Source organism: Meleagris gallopavo, chromosome Z (genome assembly GCF_905368555.1).
Source record: "Meleagris gallopavo chromosome Z, MGAL_WU_HG_1.1, whole genome shotgun sequence".
NCBI classification, from domain to species: domain Eukaryota; kingdom Metazoa; phylum Chordata; class Aves; order Galliformes; family Phasianidae; genus Meleagris; species Meleagris gallopavo.
In genome coordinates this window covers 16,120,328-16,140,762 of record NC_139435.1, presented here as the reverse complement: position 1 = coordinate 16,140,762, position 20,435 = coordinate 16,120,328, and the positions used below count along the sequence as shown (strand labels likewise).

The window sequence follows — 20,435 nt, the reverse complement described above, 5'->3', positions numbered from 1 at the left end:
CACCAAATCTCTCCCAGGTAGAAGTGCTGACAGAATTATACATTATGTGGCTTTGTATATTATCTTGTACCACTAGTAGAATGACATCATAAAATATGCTTTAGGAGTTACAGTTAACTTCACTGAAAAAGTCTAGTAGTAAAGAGAAATGCAAGTAGGATGCTAAGTGCACTGGAGAAAGGAATTTTTCAAGTACTGCGATCTAATCCTCTATCAATAGGAACAGACCTTCAAAATCTGCAGTCGTAAACAAAATATACTTGCCTGTTCACCTCTCTGGGACTGCACAATTGAGATATTACCTTGGTTGTCAACATAATAAACCACAACCCTGCCAGTATAGTTGGATCTTGGTGCACCCGCAACAAAATAGATGGAACTCTGAGTTGAGAGAACAGCAACTGAGTAACCTGGGGGAAGAAGACAGCATGTAACATGTGAGAGTCCGTGAACCTCAAGTTATCAGCTGGTCATCCATAACAGCACAGACGACTCAGTCTGGTGCATCAGTGGCAAAGGATGGTGTCTATAGATGGGAACTGAAGTTGTCCCATATGCATCAAAACTCTTCTGGAATGAACAGAGGCACAGAGATCAAGTCAAAGAATGTTTGCAGACCAGCATGGACAATAGCCTAGCCTAAACATAGACTATTAAAATGTCAGTTTTATGAAGGAGATAGGAAAAATTGCACAAAGAGTATCCTGGGAATGAAGAAATAAAGAGAAACTTGAGAAAACATTTGAGCCAGTGCTCCAACCAGGGAGAAACACCTAGCTTTCGCAAAGCCCTCATTGCATTTTCTCACAACTCACAAAACCACAGCCCAGTGTTTTGGCTGAACACAACAGACCATAATAGCCTGTCAGCTGAAGAGCTTAGTTGGTTGAATGTCTTTCAACATTTTAATCCTCATTCACATTATTCTAACATTTATTTGCTTTCAGGAAACATCTCTTAATGCCCACAAATATCTTAGAATGTATTAGCACTGTAAGGATAGTTTTACTACACATTTTACACTTCTGTGATTTAACTACACCAGATTTATTTTAACACGAGAAAACAAAATCACTCTTTCTAAAGTCTGTAACTAAACTGAGTAACAAAATCCCAGTGATTGGGCAGAGCAAGCAAGTCTTTAGCAAGCTGTAGTACAAAGCATGGAACACAGTCCAAAAGGATTATGCCTTGGTCATTACATTTATCAGTCTTATTCAGGTTTGTGTGCAGTTAATATGTGACTATGTTTTTTCAGGAAGAGAACATCACTGTAGGCTTAAATTTCAAAACAAGATTTTATTCCACAGCTTAAGGCCACAAGCTTCTAATTCAAACACACACAGCCACTTGAACTGAGAAGGTGCAGAGCAGAAAGGAGGCCAAGCTAGCAAGCTGTGATGAGCTAGCAAACCCTTTAGCATGGGCTCCTCACTGATACTGGAGGGATTCACTGGGGGACAGGAAGAGGGAAAGGAAGGAAATGAGAGTACGGCAACAGTACCAAAGGAGGAGTAAGAAAAGGAAGCAACATTGTTTGCTCCAAAAAGTGCAAGAATGATGCTCTAGACAATGTCTAGTGGAGAAGTGCTGCACAGAAATGACCTGACATTTTAAGGATTATTCTAACAAAAAGAAAAGTAAAAAATCTGAAGCTATCAGACATACAAAAAAGCTACTGCTTTTTAAACTATGTTTAATAATTTTATTGTGTCAGATAAAAATACTGCTAACTCATAGGGAAAAGTGTAAATATCAGCGGGAAAAATAGCACCTCTTTAATAACTTCACATATTAGAAAGCCATGATTGATAAACACAGTACTATTATTCAGGAATAAATTGCTAGCAAGCATATTGTAGCTTTGCAGAAAACATTTCAATGAACTGAGAAGACAAGCTGCCTGGCTTCACTGGGGCACAAAAGCATGTGTCAGAAAATAAATGGGAGTTATAAATAAGATCTCTGCTAAACTGTTGTATTATGCCTAAAACTATAAAATTGACTGGAAAAGGCCAAGAAATGAGAAAGCACAGATGAAACTACAGCAAGTCAATCAACGGCCATGTGCAACTGAGAATGTACATATAAATATTAAAAGAGAAGGTATCCACTACTACAAACTGGCCTTTTTTCAAATCTCATGATTTTTTTTGTTTTATGACAGAACCTTTTTTTTTCCCAGCTTGGCATTTTGATGGGAATAGAATTTTAAAAACACAATAAAAGACTTCATTCAATGTTCCAGGTTTTGCATGCAAAATTCTTTTCTTTGCAGATCATTTCTGAATAGGAATGAGAGACAAATTTTCCAAGTTATTCACCAGAAGCTTGATGCATTTCCAGATTTGCATTTTAGTCCTTTACCTAGATATGAACTATGATTTCGGTCCTGCAGAATTTTCTCAAACACATTGCTTGGAAAAGTAGTAACTCTGTTTGAAGACTCCTGAACTACTGTTCCACTCCAGTCATAAGCCCCAACAGCACCCAGTAACAGGACATCCTTTAAAAAGTAAAAATCAACACTTTAGAACTGCTTATTTCAGAAAAAGTGTAAACAACAACAACAACAAAACCAACACCAAAAAGCTAAAGTTACCATATCTAATTACATAAAACATCACTGTGTTTTGAGGTAACAATGTGCAGTCTAATGACTACAAGCAGTTGATGTGAGTTACTTAGTTTTCATTTGCATGCTGGACCTTACTACCCTATTTAAAAGAATTTCTACCCTTCTATTGCAAGAGGATAACTGACAGCTTTAGTTCCTGGGCACTGCAACCTAACTTTCCTATGCCTGGCTTCTCTAAAGCTGGTCTTGCTAAGCCTACACTTGTACAAACGCATGATCCTTGGAAGAGTATCAAAATTGATTTAATCAAGATAATCTTAAAATTGATTAGCATGAAGAATTGATCTGATTTATTAGACTAATTTCTAAATAAAATGTTATTTAAGCAAGTATTATTGATTTTATAAATATTGGAGAAATTATTTTCTAACTATTTATATAGAGGTCAGAGCCCAGAAATACACTATCATTACAGTACTGTTCCAATTCTTCTGAGTTATTCAGCTGCAGAATGTCAACTTCAGTGACTGAATTTCTCACGATAGGTGAACTCAAAAATTGATGAAAACATTAGATTAACTTTCTCAAAATCATTACACTGAAGTGGTATGAATACATGTAGCTGTCAGTTAGCTTCACTTATGAATAAATATTTTGTCTTTTTGGGAGAACACACCACGTGTTAGAAGTCAACTTTGTGTTTTTCTGATAAAAAGACAGAGGATAATTTGACATTCTCCTGGTTACAACAATCTTCAAAAAACTATCAATTTAAACTCTTACACTGTTGTGTTTCAAAGCAGTATATTTGTGAAATAAAACCTACTTATAATATTGAATAATTAAATTCATATACCTTTTTTTGTGAGAAATATGCGCTGAAGCCCACCTGTGACATTTCCATTTGGAACGTATCACCTTGATCTGTACCTGTTACAATAAATGTTCACATACAGTTAACCCTACAGAAGCACAGAGAGAGATCCAATCCTGCTGCTTACAAGTATAACTTTATAGAGTCCCTACGTAATTCCATCTTTTCTCCAATTCACCATTTCTGCTAAAACATTTGCAAATTGAAATCAGATAAATGTTACAATATTTTCATATTTTACTGTCAGCTGGCTAACAGTGTTGCATGTTACAAGACTTCTCCAAAAGAGGCAGATGATAAGGATGGCCTGGATCAGCCTGCATGGTACTGGCACTGTAGCTAATCAGCTTTTACGTTCTATAGGAAGCACTAGAAGTACACTACATCTAACAGCTTTAGTAAGTGGGTATTCACAACTTTCCAATTAAATTTGTTTTTTTGACAACTGTTGTAATTGCCTTCAAAATACTGTGACATACAGGAATGTTTCTTAAGCTAGTTGGGTGAGAGTCAAGTAACAAGAATTCAACAGAAATACTCAGCAAAACTCTAGAAAGTGAAGCCACTTGAATATCGTAACACTAAAGCTACAAAAAATTCTGTAGGATGAGCTGAGGTCAGGTCACAGGTCTCCTGAGTAAGGCGTAAATTTGACTTTAAAAAGCTGGGTGTCAGGAGGAAGTGTCTCTGGGCCACCACTGGCATACCCTAATCCAAAACACACATGGATGGTGCCAGGAATGGAGTCCAGCAGAAACCACATGGATTGCATTACCATAGCTTTTCAGCTTTGTAAAAAGTAACTCAATCTTTTGACTTGCATTTTATCTTTACTCTTGCTTAACATTAACAAACACAAGCAGAAAGATCCCTTTACTGTCCAGTGATAGCAGCTCTAAAAAGATTTGGATGCACATGGACAAACCCTTGGCTGATGCCAGAAAATGAGGACTCAAGTGAAATTTTCAGAAACTGAGGAACAATTCCCACTAATTTGCAGAAAAGTGAAACTCAGGCTTATTAGGGCTTTAGTAGCTTGTACAAACCACAGCCCTCCTGGGGAGCCTCAAGCAGCTTGCAGATCCAGCTGCTTCTCCTTTTGACACCAAGGTGAAGACAAACAAAATTCTCATTCCCCAGCTGGGAGAATCTTGTCTAATATTTCAGAGACATTGAGTATTTTACCTTCTATGCTAAAAATACGCTCTCCAAGTGTTCCTGCTTCTTCCAGTAGTGCAGCCTCAGATGACACATTAAAGAAATACTTCTCTGTTGGATGACTAGCAATTCCTTTGATTTCTTTAATTAAGTTTTTAGTATCAAGTTCATTCCTGATTAAGTATCCCAAAACCTTGAGGGGAGAGATGGGGGAGAAACAAAATAGAAAAGCAGGGGTTATCATGTCGTTACTTCATTTTCTTGCGTACCACTTGAGTAAGATTCCATATATGACAACAAAAATAAAACTAATTTCATTTATGTTAAAGAACTGCTAACGTTACTATACCTTTACAGTGGACCACTCAGACAGGAAAAATACATAAGCCAAAGCAAAGAAGAAAACCATTGATCGAATTAAAATAGTTCTGATTTTATAGCCAGTTAAAGAGGTCCTATATTTCACTAATTCATAAGATATATTTAACCAAACTTAAGGTACTGTGTTATTATACTATATAATTATTATATATAGAACATGCACCTTCATGTACACACAATAATACGATGTTTCCAAATCTGTCATACTATAAGTAATTATTACTTACAGCAATACCAAATCTTGTTATATTGTCTTCATTGCATCTACCTATCACAGTTTTCAAGTTGGAGCCGTCATGCGATTCACCGTCTGTCACAACAACCATTACTTTGGTGGCTGTAGGCCGTCCCCCTGACTCAGCTGAGAAGGCATGCTGTCTGTTACAAAACAGTGGGTTTACCAGATCGAAATTCAAAATGGATGGAATTATATACATATACACACTTCAATGAACACATCAACCACTGACATAGAAAAAGAAGCACCTATATTTTGTAATACCAGAATAGCTAGGAACTGCCTAAACTAATTTTAAATCAAAAGGGATAAATATTAAGAGTATGCAAATTTGGACTCCACTGAAGATTGATTCTTTCCCTAAGTAAGATTTTCAAAATCATTTAGACTTCCAGCCGCTTATGCCTACAGCCCTGTCCTAGATCCAATCACAAAATGGCACCTGCCTATTGAGAAACACACCTGGATTCTATGTGTGTCCAGAATTCACAGTATATCACTTAAATATTTTTCAATTTTTTCATGCTACTATTGATGCAGTGACAAACTGACAGCAGACAAAGGACTTCTTTTCCCTCTATTTAACAAACATGACCTTAAAACTCTTATGTTACCAATTCCATTAAATCTTTGGAAGTTTTTTACTACTTTCAATTAATTTAAATCTCTCCCAAAACTTTTTCAGTGGTGCTTGATGTGAGATATATCTATTGGGTACCAGAAATACTTGGAATCATAGAATCATAGAATTGCTTGGAGGGACCTTTAAGACCATCTAGTTCCAACCCTCTGCTATAGGCACCTGCCTCTAGATTAGGTTGCTCAAAGCCCCCTCCAGCTAGGCCTTGAATGCTTCCAGGGTGGAGGCGTCTGCCCTCAGCTTGATGCCATTTGCAAATCACAGAATCACAGAATGGCCAGGGTTGGAAGGGACCTCAATGATCATGAGTCTCCAACCCCTCTGCCACATGCAGGGCCACCAACCTCCCCATTCAATGCCCCATCCAGTCTGGCCTTGAACACCTCCAGGGACGGGGCATCTACAACCTCTCTGGGCAGCCTTTGCCAGCACCTCACCACTCTCTCTGTAAAGAATTTCCCCCTGACATCCAACCTAAATCTTCCCTCCTTCAACTTAAAACCATTTCCCCTTATCCTACAGTTATCAACCCTTTCAAAGAGTTGATTCCCCTCCTGCTTGTAGGCTCCCTTTAGGTACTGAAAGGCTGCAGTGAGGTCACCCCACAGCCTTCTTTTCTTCAGGCTGAACAAGCCCAGCTCCTCAGCCTGTCTTTGTAGGGAAGGTGTTCCAGTCCCCAGATCATCTTTGTGGCTCTCCTCTGGATCCTCTCCAACGGCTCTTTGTCTTTCTTGTACTGGGGTCTCCAGACCTGGACACAGCACTCCAGATGGGGCCTCACAAGGGCAGAGTAGAGAGGGACAATCACCTTCCTGTCCCTGTTGGCCACCCCTCTTCTGATGGAGCCCAGGATACCATTTGTCTTCCGAGCTGCAAGAGCACACTGCTGGCTCATGTTAAGCTTTTAATCTATCAAGACCCCCAGGTCCTTCTCTGAAGGGCTGCTCTCAAGGACTGCTCCTTCCAGTCTGTATGGATGCCTGGGATTCCTCCGGCCCAAGTGCAAAACTCTGCACTTTGCTGTGTTGAACCTCATCAAGTTCACCTGGGCCCACCTTTCTAGCCTGTCAAGGTCCCTCTGAATGGCATTCCCTCCTTCTACCGTGTCAACCACACCACTCAGCTTGGTGACATCAGCGAACTTGCTGAGGGTGCACTCAATTCTGTCATCGATATCATTGATAAAGGTGTTAAAGAGCACCTCAAGACAGACCCCTTGGGGATGCCGCTTGTTACCGGCCTCTACCTGGACATAGAGCCATTGATGACCACCCTCTGTCTGCAGCCTTTCAATCAATTTCTTATCCATCGAGTGGTCCACCCATCAAATCCACATCCCTCCAATTTGGAGATAAGGATGTGGTGGGGGACCATGTCAAAGGCCTTGCTCAAGTCCAGGAAAATGACATGGATCGCCTTTCCCTTGTCCACCAATGCCGTCACTCCATCATAGAAGGCCACCAGATTAGTCAAGCATGACCTTCCCCTGGTGAAGCCATGCTGGCTGTCTCTGATCATGCACTCATTCCTCACGTGATCAAGCATGTTATCCACAATGATCTTCTGTTCCACGATCTTCCCAGGCACAGAGGTGAGACTCACCAGCCTGTAGTTCCCAGGATCCTCCTTGCTCCTTTTGTTGTAAATGGAAGTGACGTGACCCTTCCTCCAGTCATCAGGAACCTCACCTGACAGCCATGACTTTTCAAATATGATGGAGAGCAGCTCAGCAACCATCTCAGCCAACTCCTTCAGAACCCCAGGATGCACGCTATGTGGCCCCATAGACTTGTACACATTCAGTCTCATGAGGCGGTCTCGGACCTGCTTTGTCCTCACAGCAGGGGGGGATTTACCACCCCCAGTTCCTAGAGGTTTAGGGATGCAGGGCTCAGGGATGTGAGAAGTACTGGAATCCTGGCCAGTGAAGACCAAGGCAAAGAACTCATTCAGTACCTCAGCCTTCTCTTTGTCAGTTGAAGCCAGTTCTCCTTTTACATTTACCAAAGGAGGTACACTCGCTTTGACCTGTCACTTCTGGCCAATTGAGTGCAGAGTTTAGCACAAAGTTTAAGGACTTGATTTCAGCAAGCTGAATTTACATATCCTTGCCTTGCATTGCAGGTTATGCTACATGTGTACCTGATGTACAGTTATTTGCATGTGCCTGTTTACAAATGCACCTCCTTGGAGACTCTCAGGACATGTGCTCTCAGAAGGAACCAAATTCAGGAAGTGCTCCTTGCCTTGTGAGGTAAGTTATGATAGAAATCATACCACAGTAATCAACACATTTTACCTTGCATAGTCGATGGCTTTGAAAGTATTAGTCAGGTCTCCTCCCTGTTGAAATGTTTTCTCTGTTGCATTAACAACATCATCCTTTGTTCGGTACTCATTCAACTTGAACACTACACGAGGATTATTTGCATACTGAATTAAACCCACCTATAAAATGAAAAAATTACATTAAATTATCATGTATTACAATCACTTACATGGTATCATGATGCATATCTATTTGTCAAGCAGGAGCAGAAGATCTGCAGATGCATACCATTTTCTTTCAACATATAAAACCAATTTATACTAACTAATTTGGAAAGCAAAAAAAACTAAATACTCTTGAATCTTACATCATTTATTATGGACTACAATATGTTAATGCAAAGAATCTGATTTAGTAGGCATTTAAATGTTTGGTTACTTCTGGAAGAGCTTAGGGACAGCAGTAACATGGTGAGCTATGCAAAAATCAGAAAATAGCACAAATTCTATGAGCTGACAGCGCCTCATTTTGATCTTCTCTAGGGAAGTCCTAAGGGTTAGTTTCTTGACAGCACTGCAAACCTTACTTACTTTCAATACAGGTGAATACTATGGAAATACGTTAAGATGTACATGTAACATGAAAGAAAAAGAGAAGGGAAGATGGTAAAGGTAAGGTTTAGAAAGGACTAATGACGCTGAGCAGGTAGCCTGACTTTTAAGCACCTCGCTTCCAAAGTAGCCCAATGAAGAAGGCAGCCTTTGGGAGAGAGATTTCCAATGCCCAGACTTTGTTCCCAGAATTGTATATGGAAAATGGACAGCTGCAAAGACAGAAAATGTTTAAAAACAGGAAACAAAATTTTCCTTACCATCATCAGAATAAAATGAGAAAAGAACTCAAAGATCAGACAACAATCAAGTGGGGAAAAACTCCTATTTTTAAAGATACAGCAGTTGGAAAGTAAAAGCCATATGAAAACCTCCCACAAAAAATACCCAGAACACACACACACACACATACACACATACACACAAACTTACTTATACCACATTTCCACAGACTACATTTTAATTATTTGTATCTATCATATTATCTTATATACGTAAAAGAGATCTGTATCCATTATACATAATCTAGACTTCTATTTAAGTTGGTCTGCATTTTGAATCAAATTACTAGTCACTTTTGGAATAAATTAGGTGTGAGGTTAAAAAACAATCAACAAACAAAATACCCAGTACTGAAAAATAAAGGACAATTGCATTATCTATGGCCTTGGGGGAGTTACTATTGTTAAGCTAAAACAAACGTGGTTTCCTTTAAAATTGCCAGAATTTGCTAATATAATCCACTGCTTCCTTCCCATGACCCTTCTCCCACAGTTGCATTTTACTTACCTGGGTTTTGTTAATGCCTATATCTAAACCTTGGACAAATTTCTTCAAAAATGCCCGCACAGCATCCCAGGGATAAATGCTGTTTGACTCATCACAAACTACAACAATATCTATGACGGAAGAACACTCTAAAAAAAGAAAAAAAAAAAATGGACATCACTCTGAATTTACTTACAAGTCTTTGGTGAAATCAAGAGGAACATATCTAGGTCTCACATAGGCAGCACTTCAGATAAGGAAGGTTTCATCTGAATGAAGACTCAATAATATCACATGCAGATTTTGGGTCAGTATCAATTTGCACTGCTCCACTGCAGTGCCTCTGAATTCAGAAGAGTGAATCCAGATTCTTACCAGAATTAGATCAGTATCTGTGAATCTTCATTTGTGTCAGAAAGACTTATTTTAAGACTTCATACACACATTTTTAAAAATCCCAAATTAAAGTGTCCCCAACACAATATATCTTAATTTTACTTGATCCATTTTTTTTACTGAATCTGTTTTACAAATGTTGTCTTACTTTGAATAGCAGGAGAAAAGCTTCTTAGAATCTGGAAACTTGGGCTGATTTCAGAACAGACTCCTGTTGCATAGTACTGGCTTCCACACTGCTGTGCCCACAAGGGGCCACAAGTCTTTAAAAGTAATAACAAGAAGAAATTATAAAATAACAAGTACTGGTCTCACTGTATCCATATACAAAAGCAAAATAAGCTGGATGAAAGGAAGATGGGATAAGATGAGCCCCCATAGGTTACCAGGCTGAGTCTCCTGCTATCACAACAATATCAGACAATCCTCTTTGTGTACATTCTCATGAAAACAACTCTCTATTTATGGCCATCCTGAAGCCTTTGCAAGCTCCTTCCTACAGAGCATTCACACCTATAATTTCTAGTGTGATACAGTCTGCCAGGAACCTGTGCTGCTTTAATCCACCTGCTCTACAAACTATCAGTGTAAAACTAGAGTTCATATTTCCAAGTTACTTTCAACCATGTGGTGAAGTTCTTCTATTAAACCAGGAGGTGGCATTATATCCACGAGCATCTCCAGACAGCATGCTCTAAGCCCACACACTGACGGGACTGACAAGCCTTGTGATCACTGCATCTGCACATGGATTTATTAATTTGAGAAGACTTGTTCCCAAGGGAAATTAACTTTGCCAAAATATGTGTGAGTTGAATTTCTTCATAGTCTCCCAGTATATACAATCTGAACTTAGCTGCAGGCTGCCGCTACAAGGATAAGTTTGGCCCCTGCCTTCCTCAGAAGCTTGCTCTGCTGAAAATGATCTCTACATAAAGAAGATTTTTCAGCTAATCGCATAAAAGTGAGAACTCTGATCGTAGAAGGATTTCTACAAAAGCAACTAGATGAAAAGACAAATACAGAGACGGTACTTTATCATCAGGATATTTAGGAGGTTCTTATTGAAAGCAAATTATATTAGGAACACAGGGAGAAAACATATGACCTCTGTCAACAGTTCTGAAAGAAACTGTGTCCAGTTCTGGGCTCCCTGGTACAAAAAAGACGGATCTCCTGGAGAGTGTCCAGGAGCCACAAAGATGATAAAAGGCCTTGGAGCATCTCTTCTATGAGGAATGGCTGACAGACCTGGATCTGTTCAGCCTTGAGAAGAGAAGGCTCAGAGGGGTTCTGATCAACGTCCGTAAATATCTAAAGTGCAGGAGGCAAAGGGATGAAGCCAGACTTTTCAGCAGCACATTGTGGTAGGACAAGGGGAAATGGCCACAAACTGAAGCATAGGAAGTTCTGCATAAATGAGCGTAAGAACTTCTTCACAGTGAGGATGACAGAGCACTGGAACAGGCTGCCAAGGGGGGCTGTGGAGTCTCCTCTGGAGATATTCAAGACCTGCCTGGATGCCTACCTGTACAGCCTGCTGTAGGGAGCCTGCTTAGCAAGGGGTTGGACTCAATGATCTTTGGAGGCCCCTTCCAGCCCCTACAGTTCCATGATTCTGTGATTCTGTGAAATTATAGCTCCCATGCAAATACTTTCTGATTCATCTATCAATTCTGTCAGTCAGAAGAGTCTGGATAACAGAAAATGCACCATCTCCATGTCAGATGTGAAAGGAGAGCAATAGCAGCATTACGCTTTTGACAAGAATACTGAAAAGAAAAAAAAGGAATTAAAGGCAGAAATTAATAAAAAATGACATAAATGTCAGACAGGATTATCAGTGGCAGATGGCATCAAAATATTCTAATATATTTCATATGATGGCAATATTTCTAGTCAAAAGAAACTAACTATACCTATAGCTAAGTTCAAGCGTTCTGGTGTGGTTACAGTCAGAGAAGCAAGATGCACCACTAGTGCAGTGGAAAACTGGTAGATAAGATAAGTAGAACTGATGAGCTTGGAAAATGAAATATCAGAAAGGGGCATAGATTTGTCCTTAAGAACTGATCCTAAGAACTCTGAATGCAAACTGGGAGCTGTCTGGATGGAAGAAACCTTGGAGCAGATGGATCACGCACTGTCTGATTACAAGGTGGCATACAAAGGCAAATGTGACACGAATGGCCTGGAGGTATGTAACAAGAAGCACCTGCAGCTGAGACAGGGAAGTACTAAATACACCGCGCTGCGTCCAGGAAAGATTCATGTGGAATACAGCATGCATTTGGTTTGTAACATTCAAGACAGATATATTTTAAAAATCTCATTTCATCCAAAAACCTGTTTGACCAGCAAAGAAAAGGATAAAAGAGAATGCTGTATTAAATATTGATGTGAGATTTTATGTCCTGGGGATTGGTGGGAGCTCCTTCAAATTACTGAACAGCAGTGTCCCAAGAACAAACTGCTAGGAACGTAATCTGGAAGTTAAAAAAATAAAAAATTGTTAGCCATCAGAGGAATGAAACTCTTAAACACTATTCAGCAGGACTAAGCATTCCTACAAAAAAATGTAACAAGCATGTGCAAATGACTGCCCTGTTGTTAGGTTACTGTGGGAAGCAATCACATGACATCAAAAAGCTGAACACACAGAGCCCTCAGGCTGCAACACAGACATGCCAGGAGCTGAGCAGTCTGGAAAGAGCTCTGAAGAGGAGCAGATATGGGCACAAAAATTTGGAGCCTGGGAGAGAAGCAGCCACGGGAGGATGAGCATGAGCTGGGTGGGAAGTCCTGAGCATGGTACAGAGAGCCCATTGCAGAGCCCAGCTCCCAGAGATGTGTCCCAGAGTGAAGCCCTGGTTGGCAGCAACGTGCAATTAGGAGCAAAGATAGTCTCCACTTATTGATCAGTGCTAGGTGCATGTAAATGACAGGGCTTTTGAAATTCAAGGCAGCTGAGACACAGATAAGCACCCATCTCTAATACTCACTCTTTCATAAAGAACTTCCTTTCCCAAAGATGTGGCAAATAGTTCACATCTTAGCATTCCACTTTTTTCCTGTGTGTTTTGCTTTGCCTTGCTACTTCATGAAGTTTAGATAATCATCAATGCCACATGAATCAGGAAATTCTTTTTAACTGAAAAAGTTCATGTATTGCTAGGAAATGCATTTTTTCCTTCGTGAGATGTTTTATACTGCCTCAGTCACTGATACTGATTAAAGTAGTTATGCAGGGGACAGTGTTAATTTTAATTAGAGATATTACTCAAGAGATTGGATCACACAGTCTATCCTCAAACCAGCAATCAAGAAGAGAACTGTTGCTGTATTCTGAGCTTATGATCCATCTAAATAACACTAATAGAACTCCTGGAAAGCTTGTAATTAAATCTGTATCTATCGTAGTACTTCAGTGAACCAGTGAACTGGGTTATATGGTGGTGAACATAAGCAGTTGAATAATTTCATGATTGGAAGATGCAACTGAAAAATAACAAGCTTAGAGGGACTTTCAAATCTCATTTTCCTATACTCTTTCACTTGGTTACTGTATCATGTATACATCACAAACTGGTACGTATCTACTTTTCACGAGTTTTCAAGTCTATGGCAAAGACCGTAAAACTGTGTACAAAACAGGCCTGAACTTACTCACAGTTACTACATCCCAATTATACAGAATTCTAGGAGTAGTTTTCAGAATATACACATAAAAATCCACTCTCTCTACTTCACTAACCAAATAAACCATACTGCTAAAGCAAAGAGCAGTCCCATAGGACTGGAAATCCCAACATCTCAGGAGAGTAGTCACTGTGCAAGTGCTTAATGCAGAGGAGAGGTCTCATTTGTCTTCTGAAAGCATAACCAAAGCTATATGAGACTACCTTACAGATGTCCATTGTGGAAATGATCCTGTAAATGTTTTCTGAACTAAATTACAAAATCTTTAATTATTTGTTTGGTGGCTTTCTTCCGTATGGTGTTTTGATAAATGTGGAAGACAACCTTCATGGATCTTAGAAAATGAGAGCTTGACTTTAAATCATCCAAAATATGTATTTATCAAGGCTGCATAATGAAACACGTCTGGCTCAGGCTTAACCAAAAACTGTGGAAATTCTAGTTTCTTCATTGTCTTCATGAATTTCTGTATCTATTGACTGTATCCTCAATACATACCAAAAATCCTCCTGTTTTTGAGTTCTGTATCAGTGTCAAGCCAAGGTTCATGTCTTCCTTTATCTCAGTTACATTTGGAATATTTATTAAAGCTGAAATAAAAAGAAAAAAAAATTGGCAAAACAGTAGCTGAGGAACAGAAGCAATTCAGTAAGTTAGAGTTCCTTCATGTCTCAGAATCTAACATGCTTCTTCCAAACACTTGCATAATATTTTGAGACAAAAGAAATGAAAACTAATCTTTGTCATAAATTTGCTAGCTAGTAATAGACATTAATTAAGTAGGGCCATTTAAAGTAGCTGCTCCCAAGAGAGCAAAGGCACAAGAGAGGAAGAAATTGTCTTCCTTCCAATTAAGCATTTTTGGCTGGCTTCATAGATGCAGCTGAGCGGCTCCTGTTACATTTCTAAGGATACTAGGGCTGCCCTTATCCAGTAGCACACTTCGGACAAAAATGTGAAAGAAACAGTGGAGAACAGATATGTCACCACAATTAAACATGATGTACACATCTAAACTTCACTGTATCTAAAAGGGAATCTCATTTTATACTTCATCTATAAACACACAAAGCAGAAAAGGCTTCATATGATATATATTGACCAAATGAGATTCGAAATGAGAATGTAACAAGAATCCCCTGTTTATGGCTGTTTATGAGGGTGGATAGTGATAGGACAAGGGGGAATAGTTCAAACTGAGACAGGTGAAGTTTCGGTTAGATATTAGGAGGAAGTTTTTCACACAGAGGGTGGTGACACACTGGAACAGGTTGCCTAAGGAGGTTGTGGATGCCCCATCCCTGGAGGCATTCAAGGCCAGGCTGGCTGTGGCTCTGGGCAGCCTGGTCTGGTGGTTGGTGACCCTGCACATAGCAGAGGGGATGAAACCAGATGGTCTTTGAGTTCCTTTTCAACCCAGGCCATTCTACGATTCTATGATTATTAATTAAAAATACTTGAAATAAATGACAGAAAGGTTAAAAAAAAAAGTTCACATCAGTATCATAAGGTCAATTGTAAAAAATATGCATAAACATTCACCAGCAGTTAATTTTAGAACTCAGAAACAGTCAAGTGAAAAAGACAAGAGAAAAATATTTTTATTTTTCAAGGAGTCTGAGACCACTGAATACTGAACTTGTGATTGAAAAGGAAATTCCTGTGAATTCCTCTTCAGCAACATTCATGCTTACACTGCTGTTACATGCTGTTGCTACTGGTCTTGGTAGCTTCCAACTATTTCATTAGATAGATGGGTCTGGTACAAAAATGAGGAAATCCTGAATAATTGCAATGAGGCATTATTCACTATAACTTACCTTGCAAGTTTAATTTTTTACATGTGGTTTTGGGTGTACCAACAGGACATGCATAGATATCTCCGGTTCTATTTGCTGGATAACCACTCCAGGGTGAGCCAACCAATAACCTGTAACAACAGGAATGTCTTTTACCATCCCAAAAGGGCCAGCAGTATTGATGCAATTAAATCTGAGGGGATCAGGTAAGGAGACTTCTACCAAATATTGCACCTAAGACTTTCAAGAGTTCTCTCCAGAGTTGTTTGGAAGCTGCATTTTATTTTACTTTACTTATGTTATGTTAACACAGTTGAGTGATGACAGGCAACCCTGACAGGAATGCCTCTAGGAGCATACTGCCCCAAGCACTTATCCCATGGGTGTCCAACCTTTTGGCTAGTATGCACTGCAGTGAGTGAAGAGGAATTTAGTTTGCTCCAAAAGTAAAGCCTCCTCTTTATTTCCACAGAAACTACAACAGATTCAAAGAGCACAGTTGCACTATTTGATAGAGCAAATTGTCAACCAGGAAGTTCTGTTTTTCAACATAGTCACCAGTGTTAGCTATGCAATTTAGCCAGCTGCACTCAAAGCAATTTGCATCAGTGAAGGTGATCCACTGTGGTTGTCGCCTCTGCTGAAACATACCTCCACATTGCCTCATGCTCACATTCACTGACTGGCAGACTGCCCTTCTGCTGCCATTTGTCACATGGCAACAAAATGTAATAGGATATTGGTGGGAAGGTTTAATTTCTAATGACTTAACACCAACATCCACCTCTGACATTGTGGTCCAACATCCTAAAGTAAGAGACGTTGCTTTCAGAGCAGCCCTCATAAAATATATAATGTAGTCAATGTATATAAGTATCAAAAAAGATTTTGATTAAAAAAATTTTTTTTATTAAAATCTAAAAAAGGAAAGCAGCAAAAATCATAAAATTGGTGGGCTATTTGATCCTGTTTTTGTGAAACTATTGCATCAGTCTTCTTCAATGGCAGCTTGAGCTGGCACTGTGCTGCACCCCATGTCCTGGTTTCAGCATCGATAGGATTAATAGTGCACCAATGTTCCAGTGGTGCTGAGAGAGAGCTTTGAGCCCAGGCTGGACAGCAGGTGGCTGCAATGCAGGGTGTGCAGGGCCACATGGAGCCTGTGGGACTCTGGTTGAACCTGCCTGACTTGTACTGTTGCACTTGTGACACTATGTCACCATCAGAAGAAATAAAGCACAGATGTTAATGTACACCAGTGCATACAAATTTAGAAATACATGCATTGTGGAAGGAGAGACAAAGAATTTGATCCTCCCGTCAGGTAACAGTTAACTGCTTCCTTTTAAGTTATTCTTTTAACCGATAAGAAGCACTTCCTACAGGCTCAGCACAGCAACAGTACGGTTCTTATGTCTGAACTTGAAAGCTGCCACACCTTGACAACACTGAGTAAGAAAGAAAATACTGCAGGTGATAACAGACTGCTGCGTGAAGTATTTAATCCTGAACAAGAAAGTTAAGACTTCAGTAATTTATGGTAGTAACATGAAATGATTCACTCTCCCCAGCACTTTTCTTCATCTGCAGTTAACATTCCCTCTCCAGTGCCTATTCCTCAAAACACTTCTCACATTTTGTCTGAAAGCATTCACAAAACCAACAAATTCAACCTGTGGAAATGCTGCTGAAGAACACCTGTCTTCCAGCACTACCCTCTGAGAGAGTGAGACCAACAGGCAGCATAGGGTAGTGGAGTTCTGGGGAAAGACAATTATTTACAGAGTTTAATGTGCAACAAAATGAGGCTAAGGCAAAATACGACTATAGGAACATATCTCTACAAACACAAACCAACAACAAATAGATGATTAGAGAGCAGCAATATGACTTTCCTTTCATGCAGCATAGTCTATGGTAATAATTAATGCCTCTGTGGGACAGTAAAAAGGACAAACAGTACATTTTTTTTAGTTCACCAATATATTGCTAGAGTGTTAGCTGCCATTCCCTAAAATTTTACAGGTAGGTGATGTAAATACTTTGCACTGTAAAATAAATTATTTTAGGAAATAATTATGCTTTGAAGCAGCTTTCTTGAATGATGATATGTTACTAACTTTTGGAAGACTACCTGATTTTATTGCTCCAATTTTGTAACTAATTCAAGTAAAATTGCTTTGATGAAAAGACATAGTTTTAGATGCAAGAACAAAAGTTTGAGTCCTTCAAGTCTCCACAAGGCTCTCAGAAACAGAGTCTGATTTTTGAGTGAGTGGTCCAGTGTGGAGCCAGGGGTTGGAATGGATGATCCTTCTGGGTCCCTTCCAATTCAGGAAATTCTATGATTCCATAATTGAGATTTCTTAAAGGAAATACTGCTAACTGTATTTTTTAGTTTATTTCACATCAGCCAAATGCAAACCTAATCACACGAATAATGTTCTTCTCTTTTATTAGCTCAGTTGCCATTGTGTAGGAATATTTTAAAAGTACCTGTCCACTTCTCAATTATCTTGTAGAAAGACAGCAATTGTTTTATTGTGCAGATCAAAGAAGAAAAACGAAGCTAAAAAAGTAAGCTCCTCTAATTCTGTGCTCAAAACAATATCTATGCAAACTGTGCCTAAAGCAAATGTAATTTATAGCTTTTATTTAGTTTTCATTCTTCATAATGTTCTGGATGTTATTTTCATACCTTCCCTTTGCTGGAATTAGCCTTCAATACAGATCTGTAATCTCTGTAATCTCAACGCACAATTACACCATAAACAAAAAAATGCATCTATACACAGAATTTAACACTTAAAACTCATTATTACTGATACTCTGACTTTCAGAAATTAATTATTAAACATCTTTTCTTATTTGACTTAACTAAACTTTCATCAATATTTTCTTGAGAAAAAATTATTAAACAATTTCTGCCATGCCTAGCCTACAGCGATTTTTTATTGTGTGTGTCTATATAAAGATCCTAGGAGATAACTTAATTAGGATTTCTTTTATATCCTGAGACTTACATGAGTTTAATACTAGTCTTCACCTTCTAAATCAGTAAATCCTCATTGTCTTTAAAAAGTAGGAGTAAAAGAAACCATTACGGTACACAGTTACACAACAGTGTTCTGGGAAAATGTGTATCTTTCAAAAAAATCAGCAATGAAGAAAGAGAATCTGACTAGCATCCTGCTAGCGACAAAAACATTTATTTACTTTGATTAAACAGGATGTAGACAAAACAGAGTGAAACAGAATGTATCAGGAAAGAATGCAAAAAATGATTACTAAAATACTTGAAAATACTTGTTTTAAAATAAATTGTATCATGCACAGAATATTAATTATGGGCCTTTTTCAGGCATGGGTTAAATATTTATTTTAACAAAACTTCATTATGTATCTTTGTAGAGTAGCTTTACATAATACCATTGTGATCACTGTGTAGTGTTGGCACAGATTTCGTTAGTCAGCTCTTTAATCAGTCTCCAACACTATACACAAAGCACGAAGTCAAGTAAAGTTCAGCAGCAACGCCATACCACACAGGCTGAAGGAAAGGCAGATCAAAGTGTAATGGGAATTATTTCTGTGAAATTACACCATGACAAAGCGAGTAACTGGCAAAGTGTGATGTTGCAAAAAAAATTAGAATTCAGGGTGAAGTGCTACATTCCCAGCTGTTGTCAAAGCAGTTTTTAAATTTAATGTTGCCTTGTTGACTTTTTAAAATGCATTTGTTCTTTAATGCAGTTTCTAAACAGAGAAGAGTAGCTGCAAATTGCAATAATAAAAGTAGGAAGGACCTCTTAAATCATCTGGTTCTTTTCCCTTCAACTACAGGAAGTGATGAATAGATACAAAGATCAGGAATCTTTTCGCTCTCATAGCTGCTTCTCTACACATTCTAAAGCCCTGATCAGCATCTAAAATTTCCAACTCTTTGAACACGATACTCAAAATCTCAAAAACTATAAATTATGGCAAGAATTCAGACTGATAGACTTAGAAGGCCATGAAGACAGAAGCTGGGAAAAGGCAAACTAGGTCAAGCAGTTGATAAAGCAAAAGGCTACGAATCCAGTGTTAGCAGTTGATCCTGACACTTAAGAGCAAGAGCTGTAACAATGGCAGCATTTTGTTAAAAAAAAAATTAAATTGGCCAAAATGCATTCTCTTAATTATTATATGGAAATGTATCAATTTACAGCAAAGGTGCTCCAGAAATGTGTGTTTTTGTCAAAATGTCTTTTTGGTTGAACAAGTCAGCAGATCAATAGATCTCCCTAAGAGAGAGGCTGCTATATTTTGATCAGTAATTAACATTTTGCAATCACATTTTTTACATCTGTTCAGTATTGCAACGAGTATGTGATGCTTCAGAAATGGTAGTCATGTCAAGGTATTTCATAATTGACACAATATTAAAGGCAACAAAAATATAAAAAAATGCAAAATCCATACTGTAAGTTGCAAAACAAAATTCAAAAATCAACAGAGTGGCTACAAGTTTATATCAAACATCACACTGAGATTTTAATCTATTAGCTCTATTGTGAAATGAACCTCACAGTATGTTAATGAAATAACAGAGAATTTAGTCTCAATTTAAGGCTTAAATGCAAATAATCTCATGACAAGAAGAGCCATATTATAAACTCAGTGATGTTTCTGTTCTGGTTTATTACTTGCATGGCTATCTGCCTCTTTTTTTTTCTATTTAACAAGTTTCTTCAGTGTTCATAATTTTACTAGACCTCATTAAAGAGTTCCTGTCTGAAAATTCCCACCAGACACTATGAAAAGCTTGAGCTTTGCATGGCTTGCAAATCTGTCCTTATTTACAAGCATCACATGCCATCAATGCACAGCAGATCAGTGTCCAATTATCCTGGATCTTCTGACTCTACACAAAAAGGGCTCCCTTGCTGGTTTGTGTCACAGCTTCCCTACATACAGTAGCCCCCACTATATTCAAAAGCAAAGTCTAGGAAGTGATGAAATCCTTGTGGATCTCAGATTCT

The 20,435-nt window shown here is 38.7% G+C and overlaps 1 protein-coding gene across 1 annotated transcript in view; it reads right to left on the bottom strand.

Moving 5' to 3' along the window:
- ITGA2 (integrin subunit alpha 2) overlaps positions 1-20,435 on the bottom strand; it is a 68,563-nt gene that overhangs the window by 26,790 nt on the left and 21,338 nt on the right. Inside the window, exons 3-12 of the mRNA XM_085213122.1 lie at positions 15,433-15,542; positions 14,111-14,202; positions 10,062-10,176; positions 9,539-9,666; positions 8,169-8,317; positions 5,219-5,369; positions 4,638-4,803; positions 3,435-3,508; positions 2,368-2,506; positions 265-410 (exon numbers count right to left, since the gene is read on the bottom strand). Of these exons, the coding sequence (XP_085069248.1) occupies positions 265-410; positions 2,368-2,506; positions 3,435-3,508; positions 4,638-4,803; positions 5,219-5,369; positions 8,169-8,317; positions 9,539-9,666; positions 10,062-10,176; positions 14,111-14,202; positions 15,433-15,542 (1,270 nt within the window). The remainder of the gene's footprint in view (positions 1-264; positions 411-2,367; positions 2,507-3,434; positions 3,509-4,637; positions 4,804-5,218; positions 5,370-8,168; positions 8,318-9,538; positions 9,667-10,061; positions 10,177-14,110; positions 14,203-15,432; positions 15,543-20,435) is intronic.